Below are 16194 nucleotides of genomic sequence, written 5' to 3'. Positions count from 1 at the left end.
GGAATCGCGGGGTGGTCGGGACCGAGCCAGGCCCACTCCGCGGCGGGTCCGCGGCGGAATGCGCGGCACGCGGGGCCAGGCGCAACTTGCGCCTGGCCCCGCGTGCCGCGCATTCCGCCGCGGGCCCGCCGCCCCCCGCTTAGGCCGCAACCATTGCGCGCCGCGGGGGGCGCCCGCCGCTCCGCGTCTCCCCCCCCCTTCCCTGGCGCCGCGCCCCGCTCCGCGCCGCCCCGCTGCGGCTCGGCGCTCCCTCCCTCTTTCTGGGCGGTGGTTGAGGCCGGTGGGAGGTGGGGTGGGCCGGGCCGGGCCAGGGGGAAGCCGGCGGCGGTCAATGAGGGCCCGTTGATGGCAGCCTGGGCGGCCGCGGCGGGGTAGGGTCGGCGCGGAGCGGGGCGGAGCGGGGGGCCGGGGTGGGGGGGGTGGGGGAAAGGGACGAGCGAAGAGCCGCAGCCGGCGGGGAAGGCACGGAGGCGGGGAGCGCCCTGCAGCCCCGCCGCGCCGCAGCCCGGCGGCCGCCAAAGTTGCTCCCCATCCCGAGGGGGAGCCGGGGATCAGGCGGGGCCATGATCTTCCCCAGCGGCAACAGCAGCGCGGCGGGCAGCAGCCGGACCCCGTATCGGAAGCAGGTAAGAGCGGGGGGGGGTGTGTGTGGCTCCCCCACCCCCGCTGTCCCCCCACACCCGCCCGGGGTGCTGGGGGAGGAGTGGGGAGAGGGGTGGCGGCTTGCGTGAGTTGCAGCTTGCAGCCTGTTAGCTCCTCGAGAGCTGGGATTTACAAAAAGAAACTCTTTTTCCCCTCCCTTCTTTTTTTTTTCCCCCTTCTTTTTTTTTTCCCCCTTCTTTTTTTTTTCCCCCTTCTTTTTTTTTCCCCCTTCTTTTTTCCCCCCCTTCTTTTTTTCCCCCCCTTCTTTTTTTCCCCCCTTCTTTTTTTTTCCCCCCTTCTTTTTTTTTCCCCCCTTCTTTTTTTTTCCCCCCCTTCTTTTTTTTCCCCCCCTTCTTTTTTTTCCCCCCCTTCTTTTTTTTCCCCCCCTTCTTTTTTTTCCCCCCCTTCTTTTTTTTTTCCCCTTCTTTTTTTTTTCCCCTTCTTTTTTTTTTCCCCCTTCTTTTTTTTCCCCCCTTCTTCCCCCCCTTTTTTCTTTCCCCCTTCTTTCTTTTTTCTTCTTTCTTTCTTTTTTTCCTTCTTTCTTTTTTTTCCCTTCTTTCCCCCCTTTTTTCTTTCCCCCTTCTTTCTTTTTTTTTCTTTCTTTCTTTTTTTCCTTCTTTCTTTTTTTTCCCCCTTCTTTCTTTCTTTTTTTTTCCCCCTTCTTTCTTTCTTTTTTTTTTCCCCCTTCTTTCTTTCTTTTTTTTTCCCCCTTCTTTCTTTCTTTTTTTTTCCCCCTTCTTTCTTTCTTTTTTTTTCCCCCTTCTTTCTTTCTTTTCTTTTTTTCCCCCTTCTTTCTTTCTTTTCTTTTTTCCCCCCTTCTTTCTTTCTTTTTTTCCCCCCTTCTTTCTTTCTTTTTTTCCCCCCTTCTTTCTTTCTTTTTTTCCCCCCTTCTTTCTTTCTTTTTTTCCCCCCTTCTTTCTTTCTTTTTTTTTTTCCCCCTTCTTTCTTTCTTTCTTTCTTTTTTCCCCCTTCTTTCTTTTTTTTCTCCCCCCCCCCCCCCCCCCCAAAAGCTGCGCCGTGACCTTGCCGAGCGCACGGGCGGCGGGCGGCCTCCGCCGGGTGACCTTAGCGGTGCGGGGCGGTGCGGAGCGGAGCGGTGCGGGGCGGCCGCCGAGGGCCGGGCGGCTGCCGGCCCTGCTGAGTTCGACAAGAAGTTAAAGAGGAGCCGGTGTTGCAACACGGGCCGCAAAGCGAAACTTGGGGCTGGATGTTTTTTCGCTCGGCGTGAAATGAGCGAAAGGGTCGCGGCGCGTGATTTCTTTCAAACAACCCTCCGAAAATCCGCCGCCGCGCTGCGGACTTGCCCCTTCCCCCCCCCCCTTGAAGTGCACAAGGGAAATCCTGTGACATTTTATTGGCAGACGGATCGCTCTGATAAGCTCAGAGCACTCGCATCTATGGAGCTGTACTGAAAGAGGTATTTCTTTCCTTCTTTGTTTAGTCGCTGGAAATAAAATACTTGAAATAGTTGGGTTACAACCTTGCTGGGCCGTTGTCTCTTTGGCTGCGCTTTTTACCACCACCCCCCCCCCCCCCCAAAAAAAAGGAAAAAACAACAAACCCTAAAACAAAACCATTGGCACTAAACATTACATTATTTACTGCAAAGTGTGTTATTTTAATGGACTCTTCGATTTAAAAAAAAAAAAATCTTACTTTTTAAGTTCGTCGGAAAGTGTGCTGTGAGTTTGTGCACCAGAGGGTAAATGGAGTAGAGGTCACTGACAAGCTCCCGGCTTGACAAAGCATGCCAAAAATACTATGGCAGGCTTCTTTCCAGGTGAGGAAAAATCCTTCTGTGTCTGCTGCTCTTAGCAGCTGAAACAAGTAATTTGACGGGTTCAGTTAGCAATACTGGGGGAGTTGTCCTGTTTTGCTCGGGGGCAGAAATAGCAGATCGGATCTCACTGCCACGCACAGTGAAGGGTTTCACAGAAATAATGGGGAAATGGGCCTCGAAATTTCGAACTCTCGGCGCGTCGTTGGGATGGCGCACGATCTGCGTGGCTAACCTGCGCGCCAGTGAAAGTTAGACTCTCATATTTTCTTGAAGCTTAAACAAAAATGGCTATTTCCTTTCTCCTCCTTATTTTATAGAAATATCTCTTTGATAAGAATCGCTGATGTGTTATCTCGGCAGGGCTCTGCAGATGCTGCCTAACAGTGCTCAGAGTTATCTTTGTATCTCGTACTCGAAGTGTTCAAGTCCGTACATAATAAAACATGCTTACTGCGTGTGCTGGTGCTGGTTTGGTTTTAATAAATGCCCCGCGTACGCCCACGCGGATGATCTTGTCTGGTGCTCCTGCAGACTTTGGAAATGAAGCCAATTTATTAGGTACTATTTTCTTACTCTCCCAGCAAGGAGCATGACTTACGGAGGGCCCCCTGGGGCCTGCTGTGGTTGTCGGGGTGCCGGGCAGGGTGTTCGCCGGAGCGGAGGGCAGCGCGGGGCCAGGCCTGTTGCTGGCAGGGCTGTGTTTGGCGTGCGGATGCGAGTTGCCTGCTGGTCTGGAGCAGGCTGATAAGATGCTCTTCTTTTCACAGTGCACTCCTTAGATTCAGAGGGCTAAAAGGGCCGACCGAATCAGAAAAACAAACAGACCCTTTTTTTCCCCTGATAGGCAGAGAAAGAAATGAATGCGGGGGTATTATGTGGGCTTAAGACCCTGGGTACCAAAGGTTTCTTTTGTTAGTGTGTAGCCATTCTCCGCTCAGACACTTCCTACATAAGGAGCCAGGGCCTGCGCTTTTCTCCCTTTAAGTCCATGGAAAACTCCTATTAACTTCATTCAAATAGACTAGGGTCGTTTAAAGATTGACTTTCTCATCTCCCTTTCACTCAGACTTCACCTGCAGGGGTGAGCTGATGTAGCACGGTGCTGAAGAGTGTGACGAGCCTCGTTTTTCAACTCTTGATAATTAAGAATAGTCCAGATTAAGCCTCTGCATGCTCTGTGTAACCCACATTCAGACAATTGAATTATAATTGTGCTTTAGTCCAGGACGCTAGGTTAGTGTAGGCAAAGTAGTCTACCATCGTCTCTGAAAGGAGAAACTAGACTTCCTATGCTAACAACATGTAGTGTATGAAGCTGAAGAAACTTTAAATAACTTCAAAATGAAACTAAAATCTTTTGAGAAGCTTGTGTGTCTCTATTAGTATTGCAACATATGTGATATCAGAATAGTAGAAGAGCATTTCAATTTTAGTATTTTCCAGTTTCATTTTTAAGAGTCTATAGCAGATTCAGGTGAAAAGGTGACTGATGTATTGGTAAAAGGCAAGGCAGTGCTCTCTTGATTTATTTTTAGGGCACTGTCATGTAATGTGAAATTCTGCCTTCATTTAAAACATTGACAAAATACCAGTTAGCTACAGTAGGGCCAGAGCTTTACCCATACTGTTTTTTTCTTTTCCCGAAGAACTATGTTCTGTTTTATAAACGAATCTGTGCTTATAGTATTATGCTTGTTATCTGCTGTATCTATTTCGGTGTGTAACTCAGGCATGTAGGAGCCAGTCGACATCCTTGGTTTCAGGTCAGATTCGATTGGGTGGCGTCTAATCTTTTTCTCTCTGTTAGAGTACTTGTAGGAATACTAAAATATGGTCTCTGAAGTGGTATTTTCAAAAGGATTTCCTGCATTCTGGGCAGACAGGCATATTAAAAATACTCCTACCAGGCTTAAAAGTTAGACATTGCTTAAATGAGTGGCAACTCATCTGAGAATTGGCTTGAAATGCAGATTGAGGTCTAGTTAAAGAATGAAAGCCATACAGTATCCGCAGTAATAACGTATCACAGCACTCATGGCCATGCATCCTATCTGGAAAAGGTAGGCGTAAGCTAATATTTTTACTAACAAGGTTACTTGAGCTATGCAAAGAATGCACATGTGTGCATCCTTAATGCGAAGGAAACAAAATGACATAGAATATCCTACTCAATATAGGCTTTCGTAGCTCTCAGTTTGTGCGTGCTGAGAACAGTGATGATTCTCTGTCTCTCCTCCCGCTTTTGTTATTCTTATGTAAATCGGGAGGCGCTCCTCTGAAGTAAATATTTCTACTCTCTGTAAAATTATCGTAAATGGAAAATTAGGCTTTCTCCTGCCATCTGCTCCTCGGATCTACAGAGCTAGTGCAGCTATTTGATTAGGGATTTTAAATCGCTTTGTGCAGGGAGGTTTCTCTGCTCTCAGGTTTCTGGAAGAGGAAGCCAGGAGCAGCTCTGGAGGCCTGGGATGGAGGCGAGCGCAGGGTCCCACCTACCACAGTCTGGGTGCTCAGGAAGCCCAGTCTGTCTGTGCCTTCGAACAGCTTTGCCCAGTAGCAGTGGTTCTTGTTGACGTTTTGATGAGTGTAATGTTTATCTCGCCAGTGTAAGGAGATTTACATAGTTTGCTGCTTTTGAGCGGATTAACTGGGCGTAGCTGCACGTGAGGAATCTAACACTGATTTGGTGTTTGGCCTGTGTAAGGAGAGGCGTACAAAGCTTTCGATTAATCTTTCCATGCACCTCTGTTAGCATCAAGTGCTGTGTCACAGGTCGGGTTTTGTTAAAAGTTGAAGATCAGGGTGGGTTTCTAATGATGGTTAAATGAAGAAAGCTTTTGCCAATCTTAGGCTAAAAATGTAGATTAGCTTTTAATTCTGTCTATAGGTTTAATATGTGAAGAAGCTACACCTGTAATCCTACTTTATTATTTCCCAGTTGGCGCCGTGTGTGGTGTCTGTGTGTGTGAGAAGGAACCTCATTAAACTTGCAAGACCTGGGCATGGTCATAACTCAAAACATGCAGGTCCACAGAGCAGTCTGCAACCAGACTGATTTGACATTACACCTCGTGTGTGTATACCCGGTGCTGCGGGGAGGCTGAGGAGCCTAAGAATGAACAGGTATCTGTGGTTACCTAAATACATGGGATTAGTTTATTTTTGTTTCTTTCTTTCAGAACTGGAAGAATTATGGCATTTTGTATCATCGGCCTTTGCTGACAGAGTCTATTTCTCTTTACATTGTATACTATGTTAAATGGTCTACCTGGGTTTAACAAGACTCGGCTCTTATATTAAGTACCAGCTATTTTAAATTTTTAAGTGCATCTGTAAGATTGCTTGTGAAGTTCTGCTTTATTCTCAAGGGAGCAAAACTGCTCCGTCAGTGGGTTTCTATACTTGTAACACAAACGTGAATGAAAGAAATAAAAGGAAGCACCTTATCTTGTCAGGCATGATGTTATAGATTATGAAAAGCGATATGATTGTCTTATCTGTATTTAGCAATTTGAAGTTTTTGTTTAGTATTTCTAACAGGGTGAACAATATATTTTTATCTCTTTGGAAGTATTGTTTAAAGTATGTATCTTTGCCATTAAGCTTCGCATGGAAGGGAAAATAGAAGTCTGTCTTGAACATCTGCTGTTTTGTTTTGGGTTCTTTTTCTTTTTTTTTTTTTCCCCCTGAAACTTCCAACTGGTAAAAAAATTTGCTTGAGTTAACACATTTCAGAAGGGTTAGATCCTTTAAACTAGGGTTACTGGCAGGGAGGAGAGGGGAAGGAAGGAAGGGAGGGGAAAATCCTTTCCTGAGAGCTTGAGATGGCTCCTAAAACATCTGCACAGTGCTGCAACCAAGTAAATAAAAATAATGGTTGTTTCACATGACAGCTGTTTCGGTCTGCATTCCCCCCCTGCCCCCCCCAATCTCTAAAGTCTTCATTAAAATTGATCTTTGCTTGTTGCATGAGATAGTGTATAACAAAAGAAGTCAGTGGAGAATAGAAACTTTTTTTACTGGCTTTCCCTCATGGCTCTGTTTCCGGCTTCTTATGAATGTTTTTCTCTGTTTCTACATCTGATTATTTTTAAAACAGCTTACTTAGGGCACACTGGGAAGGCTTATAAAGCTGTAGTCCTAGTGAAGACGTGCATGGAGGTGTTTTGATCTTGGATAAAGCGTGTTGATCAGAAGTTTTCTAGGAAGCCAACAGAACCACATGTAAATGCTCTCCGAAACCTTGTTGAAGTAATTGTTAGTTATTTTGCATACGTTTCAGAATTGCAGTGTACTGTGGTAATTATAACAGCCCTGCAGAAGCCACTGTATTTGCAGCTTCCTGATGCAACAGGAAAGGGAAGGGATGAGTTACAAACAGAGGAGAAACGGGCAGGGGGGAACCATGGGTTAGATAAGCACAAGCCTCCTAACCTAGCAACTTAGGAAGACATACACACAACAAAAAAATCATGTGCTGTAGGGGCTGGTTACTGTGATTAGCACAGGGCTAGCTGTTTGCCTCAAGAGACTGCAGTTAAAGCAGTGTAGCTGCAGCTGGGTATTGACACACAAAGTAGTTTTAAACTGCAGTTGAAGTAATTGAATGCTGGTGAGGGATTGCTTTAAACAGATTCAAGATGAACTAGGTTCATGTCAGTTTGAGTTAGTTTATTTGTAGCAGTTTAAATTTAGTAACATTTCTTACAGTTTATGTAAATTGATTTTTAACAATAAAACTATACCAGTTTTAAGGCCTAACCCATGCACTAAGATGCACTGGCTTAAAAATATCTAGCAAATGTTTTGAAGTGTTATAAGCCCTTTAAAACAAATACCGTTACAACACTTTGAAAATGTCTTTTTCTGAATTTATGATGTAGTATGAGGATATATCGGCTCTATGGTCTGTTGCAAAATAAAAGCTGATAATTACACATCTGTAGAAATATATAATAGTATAATACATAATAATACCTTTTTTGTTCAAGTGTCCTCATAAAAGCAGTGTTGTTCACGTAACTGTAATAGTTTAGGAAATCACTGGTGTGTGTCTTATTTGTTTAAAGTATTCTGCTTTAGAAAAATGATGTGTCAAATAGAGTGGGTGTTTTGATTTTACTTACTCGGTTGGTAGAACTGTGGAACTTGGTGAGGTTGCAGTGGAAACAAATAACGCATTGTTCTTGGGCTTCGTTTTCCTTGGTTCTTTGGTTGAAAAACAGCAGGGCAAGGTGAGCATCAAACTTAGTCTAGCCTGACGTTTACCTGTTTGTGAAATGAAATACTTCTTTACAGCAAGTAAGTACACGTAACATTTTCTTTCATCTTTCTTTCTTGACAGTGTCTCTTACTGGCAATAGCACTTTCACACCTTATTCTAAGCGTTTTTTCTGTTTCTCCACAGAGACGAGAAGGGTATTTATTTCTTTCCTTACCTTCTATTGTTTTCTGTTCTTTCATATCTGAATCTCCTCAACCATATGGTGCTTTGCTTCAAGAAAGTGGAAACATGAATCCTTAGGTTAACTACAGCTCATATATTCTGTCGTCTGGGCACTACAGCATAACAATGTTAGAATTCAGTTCTTTAGGATATCCCAGGTACATGTGTGGCACTTCAATTTTTAGTGTGCTTGGGGAGTGAAATCCAGAATTCAGGTGTGAGTTTGGGTGAGTGTTACAGGGAGCTTTTCTCAGGATTTTTAGTCACTGCAGGGCACTTCTTTTGTGCCTGGGGTGTTACTAGCTCCCAGGAAGGCTGCTGCAGCTTAGTGGAGGAGTATCCAGTTATCTTTGATAATCTGAAGCAATGGTTGTAGATGCTTGACTCTTCCGAGGTGTTTCAGAATCCTGTTTTAGGGTTTGTCTGACCCACAGGAACATTATCAGGTTGTGCTTGTGCCACTGCAACAGTCTGAAATCACTCAAAACACCAGGCAGGCGAGAGTAAAATCAAATGCAGATCCTTGTTTACCAAGCCACAAACAAATAGATAAAATTCTTAAAGCTGAGGAATGGAAAAAAAAAACCCAAACCAACGAAGTAGTGGTACAGGACCTGAAAGTTTCCTTTACTTTGTATGCAGCCCTGTGGCAGATGACCTCCAGTCTTCCCAGGGAGACCCTGGTTGTTGTGCAACCCCGCTGCTTCAGTTGTGTTCAGAGAGGAGACTCTGATTTAAGGCTCTGTATTTCCTTTTATACTTAACCCATTTGCAGGGTAAGGGGTAGAGGTTTCTTCTTATTTTTTAAGTCAGTGACGCCTCTTTCACTCAGCCTTCTTCCACCAGGCCATAGGCTGGTTTTTTCCTGCTTTGGAAGTAGTAATGTCTCTCGGGCATCGCCACGTGCAATGCTGCCTGCCCAGGCTTTGGAGTGCTCTTCAGCTAAGCGCTAAAGAGGTGGTTGGTGTACTGCAAAGGAGACTTCATGCTATGATGGATTAATTTCAAGTCTTGTGGTGTTTTTCCTTTTCTTCTACCTATATGTAGAATTTGCTAATAATGCTTATTCACTTAGCTAAGGTTTTAAATAACCCATTACGACATGAAACTCCTTAAAGTATGTAGTGTACAAGTGACGTACAGTGCAAATTCGTGTTAGCTTGCCCCACTGGGGCTGTGCTGTGGGAGAGGAGGGACGGAGCAGGTGTGCCATGCATCTGTGAACGCATCAGATGGCCAGGAACGTGCCTCCTGTGAGCCCGGGAAGGCAGGACCTGCGCCAGATAAACCTGGGCTTCAGCAGAGCCGGGCACACAGTTCCACAGATTTCTGTCCAGTATGAAAGCAACCGCCAGCAGGACAAGATCCTTTGAAGTTTCTAGTGGTCTGTCTTCCAGATGAGTTCAAGAAGAGTTCTAGACATGTGGGTCTGAATTTTAAGACTCTTGCTTATGCCAGTGCATATTTACATACCCAGTGGTGCCACTGCCTGTGGTGAGACTACTGACATGAATAAGTGCTTACTGAGACAGAGAACTGGAAGACTTTTGAATTTCCCCAGTGAGAAACCTGAGATGAATAGTTGGTGTATCCTAGGGTTGGTATTAGACTGACATTCAGTAGAATCAAATGGTATTTAAATTGCTTTAATATTATTCCATCCAATCTACTTGGCTTACATGATCCTCGTTACGGTAGTACTTGTGCTTATTTAAAAATACCTCTGCGTAATTTGGGAAAAACATTTGAGTTGGGTATTAAATACAATTGCTTAGCTACTAACCTTTAAAACGGGGACAGGTTTTGGCTTTTCTTCAGCATTCCAGGAGATGTAGCTCTGGATGCTACTTATGAGAAATGCTTACCAAAACTGGATTTTTAAAAAAGCATTTCTGCAGTGTTTAGCTTAAACAAAAACATAAATTTTAATGGTTCTTTTATTGTCTTAGGGCAACAGTGCTTCCAATGCACACATATACATGTAAATATTCCAGAATTGGGGACAGTTTTTGAAAGGAGGAACCTGGCAGTATCCTGCAGTAGTGAGGAGCTATAGAGCATGTTTGAAAGCTTGAGTAATATTTATGGTGAAGAATATCAAGATGTAATTCACTATGTAGAATTTCAGTTGGTTAAAGGTGCTAGTGAAATTTAGGGCACACCATGGCACCGACAGAAGAATACAGTGGTTTTTTGGTTGTCTGAAGTGCCACAGGAGTTGCCTCCGTTCCCAGTTACGATGTTCCACGTTCCTATGGAGGTTAATGCAAGTTGGAAATGGCTAAGGAAGTCATTCGTTGTTTCAGCACGATGTTGATATTTTAATTGCTGTAGTGACAAAATCAGGTTAACTTTTGAACCAAACTTTGTCAGATTGCCAACAAACATACTGTTCTTGGATCTCTCAGGTGCGGAGTGTCATGGTCTCAGGGAAGTCACTGAGGGTTGAAGACTGGCTTAGTCATTAGGAAAGGCACTTTGGCTTTTCATGTAACCATTCTTGACGTATTCTGATGAGTTGTTGGGAATTCCCTGCTCTGAAGCTGCTGACCATTTTGTGCTTTCTGTTTTAATGTTTCACTTGCAACTTTATTGTTGTTCTGGTACTATTAATGTATAGTTTTGTATTACAATATATAAGATGGAATGAAAGATCTAGCCTATCTCTGTGTTTTATCCTTCTATCAAAAGACCTTTTTTGGTGTGATGCTTCTCCAGTGACCCTCTTTCAAAATTACTGAATCCTCAGAGCTGTTTCCATCTCCACCTTCTTCCTCCCCTGAAATAAGTTCTGTGTTGAGTCATTGTCTTGGGTGATAATAAAAGTCCCAGCTCAGCCACACCTATAAAGTTTATTCAAGGACAGTACAGGGATTAAGATGGTGTCATGAAGTTCAAATTGTCCTGTCAACGATATTTTGGATAATCTCAGGTAAATTGTTTAGGTCTGACTCTTCAAAAGGTATTTGTTTAATAGTAGTTTCCTACCTCCCATAGATTTTGTACAGAAATGTACTAACATCCAGAATTGGGTCAGATATTACAGCAATTAGGACTAAATATCTTTATATATATACATACACACGTACACATTCATATATAGATGTATACATTTAAGTCTGTTCTCTAAAGCTCAGGATAGAGCAGATTATTCAGAATGATAAAACTTTATTCAAATTCTGCCTGTCATTTACTGTGTGAGTAGTTTCTTTACAGTCTATGGGTATGTTCACATGAATACTATTATTGATATTTCCAGATTAAGAACCATGGCAGAGTTTGTTTTGGCAAGAAACTGGGCTGGTAAAACTATCTAGAACTCTAGTTTTAGAAGGGAGTAGATGTTGTTTTTCTGTTAGCAACGGTTGTCTTTATTTCTAAGCAGAAGTTTAGTGTGCAGGAAGACGGAGTTCAACCATGAAAATATTACTCAGAACAGGAATAACATGAACATGGAATAACATGAAGTTCCATGGCCTAGATTTTTGCAGAATTTTTATCTAGATAGCTTTATTGGTTTTGTGGCCTTATCTTTCCTACTAAATGAACTCCTTGTTATTTTTTCTCCTCCGGGAAGTCCTTATTCCAGTATTCTGTTGTCCCATTTTAATTTTAAAATCCAATTAAAATGCATAAATTCAAATATTTGGTTTATTCTTTTAGGAAATGTAGTGTGGTGTCTTTCAACTTCAATTCCTTGTGACTTTTGCAGCAAACTACTGATGACTTACAAGATTGTTAGTGTCAAACATCCAACTGTTGCACAGATTGATAAGCTGCAAAGGTAGGATTGCTGCTAAGAAAAGTGGAGCTGAATGTTCTTATTAAAAATACAATTCCTTGAAATTGCCCACAGTGTAGGACAAACCTGAAAGCAGTTGCTCAGGACTGTAGTTGTGCAGTAAGTAGAGGCAAGTGACTGACTGCATGGGCTTCTAAATACATTGGTGACTGCTGTAAGCACTACTTGTATCACTTCTGTGATTTTAGCAATAACCGTTTATACGTCTGAGTTAGACTGTTGTCTATGGGGCCTGGACCACTTCATCTTGGCAGTTGAATTCCTCATATATTTAATGTGTTGTATTAGCAGTACGTCTGGAAGCTTTCCTAGGTGTTATCTAATTCTTGCATATTTTTCATTTCAGAATTAACAATGATCTGTAGTGTCTATGAAAGTGATTCATTGTGCAGTCAGACATTCACCCCAGCAGCCATTTGGAGTGTTGCTTCCTTTAACTTTTAAGATGCACCAAGGAACGGCATCCTGCACTTGCTCAGCATACTGTTGCTAAACATTTAAAACTTAACTTCAGAGCTAAGTTTCTAGATGTAAAAGGAATCATTAATTATCATGCACTGTGAAGTCACCAACATTTTAATTACAGAATAAGTCATGTTGTGTTGAGTTCCAGATATCTGAATGATATTCTTAACCACTTAAAACCACTTTTCTCTCAGAATTAAAAATCTCTTAGAGTTAAAATCTAGTTGCATGAGTTAAAACTGTAGTTTACAAAAAAAAAAATTATCTTTTGGCTCAAACCAAGAGTGAAGTTTCAAATTAGAAGGCAAAATGTGAAGCAAAATGCGAAGGAAATTGATGAGTACTGTGGAATTGAGTTAGAATAGCTCTTCTGTTTGCATTATTCAAATATAAATTCCAGATTTCAAGAAGAATGCAAAATTATAAATAAACCAGACACAAGTACACATTTTTTTTTTGGAAGTGCATGCACAAGGTTTTTGGAAAAGATTATAATTTGTGAAGAAAAAATAGAATGCTTTCAGCAGTCAGAAAGTATTGGATCTAATAAGTGATAAGCATCTACCAAAACATCATCCTTTAAAGAATGAGAAAAGACTGTTTGTTGCAGATAAGGTTATAAGGAAAATCTGACCCTAAGGCCAAAGCAGCATTGCTGCATGTGGTATGTACACAGGCTTTCGCCAAAGTTTTAGCAGACAGGTTCAGCATGCTGCTTGTTGCCTTACTTTCAAGGCTTCGTTACAGACGTAGGTACCACATGTGTTCACTGCAGTTGTCTTAGTTTGTGTATGTAAAACCAGAGTTCATTTAATTCCTGATTGTTTGACAGCCTAACGCTGTTTTGTTACCACTTTCATGAGTCAGCAGTGATGGTGAAAGAAGCGGTCTGAACTTCCCGTTTCTTTCTTTTTTTTTTTTCTTGTTGGTTTTGGGGTTGGGGGGGAAGGTGGTTGTTTTTTTTTTTTCTTTTTTTTGGCAAGGGGGAAAGAACAGCCATGGGGCAAGGCTGCTGCTTTTGGCAGTAGTGCCAGCTCAAGCTATTCCTTGAATTGCCATCTCAGTTTGTGGGTCTGCAGTTGTCCTTAGCCTGCCATTGGTCATGTCTCTCCCTCATTCCTGTCCCTGTAACTTCTGCCTTCTCTCACGCTTGGGGCTCTGGAGCAATCCAGATTGCAGAGCTGAGATGCGCAGGGCGAGCAATTGCCTCCATCGCACTTATGGTCTTCTCAGGAAAACCGAGGGAAAGGTTGGCTCAACAGCTGAGCTGCCAACAGGGCCAGCAAAGTCATCTTTGTTCTTTATTTGGTTCTGCACCAAAGCTAGCTTATCAGGCCAGCAGATCTAACCACCAGTGTTAAAGCTTTTTGACTTCCTTATACCGCCCTTTTCCTTTTCCCTATCTGCACATCCTAGATCTCTCAGACAGTGCAGTTTCTACTTCATAGCTTTATCGGCAGTTGACTTTCCATGTTAAAACACCCTATCAATAATACTTGAAAGATTTCAGCTTTCTGTGCTGTACTTAGTTGATCTCATGCCACGTTCAGACCATCAAAGGTCAGTACGGAAAAATCACCCGTAACATGCCAGTAGACATCTACTGGGGAGCTCCACCAAAAGTTACCTACCCTTGGAAGTCTTGTCCTAGTTTTTATGGGTGAATCTTCAGTTTTAATCTTGTCTACCTTTACAACTTCAAGAATTTCATCCTACTGAAGGAATACTTACAGAGAAGCAAACTACTATTTATAAAAGCAGGATTGTGTGCTGGATTTTGCTATGCTGATTTTAGCGAACTCCTTGCCATGTTTCATCAAGTCCACAGATTTTTTTTGTGTTCACGGTATTGTGGTGAATTGCCTTAATGTATGAAAGGACTCAGTCTCATCTGTGCACCCTTGATCACTTGCGTTTAGGAAAATACTTACATTTTTAATAATTTTGCATAAAGAGTATTAGATTTACTAATTGGTTAGATTCCCTAACTGCTACTTTTAATTTAAATGTGTCATGCTCCCTATTTGTTGTGGCTTAAAATTCAAAAGAGTTTACCCACGCATCGTCTTAAATCGATGCTCAGCAACTTTGTGCTTTAAACAGACTTCTGAAGTCAACTTCTCTGAGCCATGGAGGTAGACATGCTGCCCGAACTGGCTTTCATCAAACAACAACAGAACGGTTTTGCTAGGAACAGCCTAGATCTGTTGAGACTGATGTTGAGCAAATGCTAACAAGCCCTCTTGATCCGAGTTGAATGGGATTAAATAGTATTTGTACTATGCTAAGCATTGTGTTTTGGAGTATCCTAGTCCCCGTTTCCTCAAACGGTGCTGGAAAAGTGATCTCTCCATTAAGTATACTGGTAATGAAGCAAGTGATACGTGTATTACTGTAACATCTGAAACCGTCCTTAAAGAAACAAAATAAATGCTCCTTTTCTACTGTTGTGCATAAAAATTGTCTAGCTGGAGAGAGAAGCTGTCGGAGGGCATAATCACTGAGTACTGTGAGATGCAAAAGGCGTACTGACTGGAAATGTGAGAAGAAAATGCTTCCCTCTGCTAGGAAGCTAAATCAAGCTACAGTTGCAGGTTAGGAATTTGGAGATGTCTAGAGACAAAAATTATTACTTCCTTATCTTTTCCAGGAGAAAATTGTCCAAATGTCAATGTTTTCCTTGTACTCTTCATAGCACATAGTTTCGAGAAAGCAGGTCATAAAATCATATGGAAGGAAAAAGTAGAAAATGTGTGATACTGTCGTAGTCCTCAGTGTTGAAACAACCTGTAGTTTTATTCAAGATTTGAGTAGATGGGATACACAATTCTAAAAGAATGTAAATATAATTGCTTTATGTGTGTATATGCACACACACACGCTTTTCAAGGGCAAAGGGGCAGGATGGTGATAACAAATCAGAGAAACATTCAGAGTTTCTTGCTGCTTGTCGAGCTGCATTTTCTGCTTCTAGTGTTTCCTGATCAGCTGGGGCCATCTTAAGTTGTCTGTACGATCTTAGCAGCACTTTCTGTAGTAAAAGCAGCCACAGGGTAAGTGCTGTTTGGTATCTGTCTGAACCGTTCATTGGCTGGATGAGCTGTTCTTGTTTCTGTCAAATGTAGCTGCTTGTGTCATGCTAAACTGATTGTAATTTGTTCTGTGGTGCCTGTGCCCGGGTGAATCTCCATGTGCTACATAGGAGAAAGTTGTGCAAATCGTTCTGGGCATGACAGACCACTCCTTTTTTTTCTTGAGGAGCAGAGGGTATCCTGTGTGTGACTGCATATTATGTCCTACATCTGTAGAAAATGGACCTTTTATGCCACTTATGCTGAATATGCCATAATGAACATTTGGCCAAAAAGGTTGGATGTAGTGGGCTTGAGTAAGGCTGTGTAACAGTGCAAGATCATCTCTGAGAAATGTCAAAAGTTGACTGGTATCAACTGGCCCCAAAAACTAAGAAGCAGTTGTCTTGGATGCTAACATCAGGTCTTCCTGCACACAGCTTTTTCTCAGCTCTTGCTTTAAGTCACTTTTGCTGGGTATAAAGCATACTTAAAGCATTGTGGTATTCATAGCCTTCCATGAGAACACAACTAACAGCTTGTCTGTCCTGGAGTTGGTAGCATGCATGTAACTGCACCGATAAGTTGCATTAATGAATATCTTTGGTAAGTACTACTGCCATGCCATACCCACGCTGCGGGCAGTGCAGCCAGGTGCCATCTCCAGGGTTTGCATGGGGTTTGCAACACTCCCCTCCTAAATGGGAAACGATGCAAGATGCAAAGGTTTTAAAAGCAATGAAGTTCAACTCCAGTTCTTTTCTAATGAGATTTTATGTTTTATTTTAGGAAGCCATGTAGAGTCTCAAGAGTCATTTAGGAGACTTTGGGAATTTAATTTGCAGCATTGTATGTGCTACACATGGTCTTGTTAAAATCCAAAGAAAATTGGTATACGTATTGCAGTGTGCAAACCAAGCAGAGTTTGCTCCCTGGTACTCCATAGAAAAGCCCTATGTTGAAAAATTTTGCCAGTGTTACACGCTTG

General features: G+C 42.5%; 1 protein-coding gene across 3 annotated transcripts in view; it reads left to right on the top strand.

Annotated features, from left to right (window-relative positions):
* Positions 1 to 553: 553 nt before the first annotated feature.
* The window catches only part of RBMS1 (RNA binding motif single stranded interacting protein 1), a 95826-nt gene continuing 80185 nt past the window's right edge, over positions 554 to 16194 (top strand). For 2 of the 3 annotated variants that reach the window (XM_075711422.1, XM_075711421.1), the window contains exon 1: positions 554 to 626. In XM_075711422.1, the coding sequence (XP_075567537.1) occupies positions 564 to 626 (63 nt within the window). In that variant the 5' untranslated portion in view covers positions 554 to 563. Of the gene's footprint in view, positions 627 to 2017; positions 2060 to 16194 lie in introns of those variants that run through there. The other variant, XM_075711424.1, reaches the window with a different exon arrangement.

Source organism: Pelecanus crispus, chromosome 5, assembly GCF_030463565.1.
Source record: "Pelecanus crispus isolate bPelCri1 chromosome 5, bPelCri1.pri, whole genome shotgun sequence".
NCBI lineage: Eukaryota > Metazoa > Chordata > Aves > Pelecaniformes > Pelecanidae > Pelecanus > Pelecanus crispus.
This window is presented reverse-complemented; position numbering and strand designations above follow the sequence as displayed.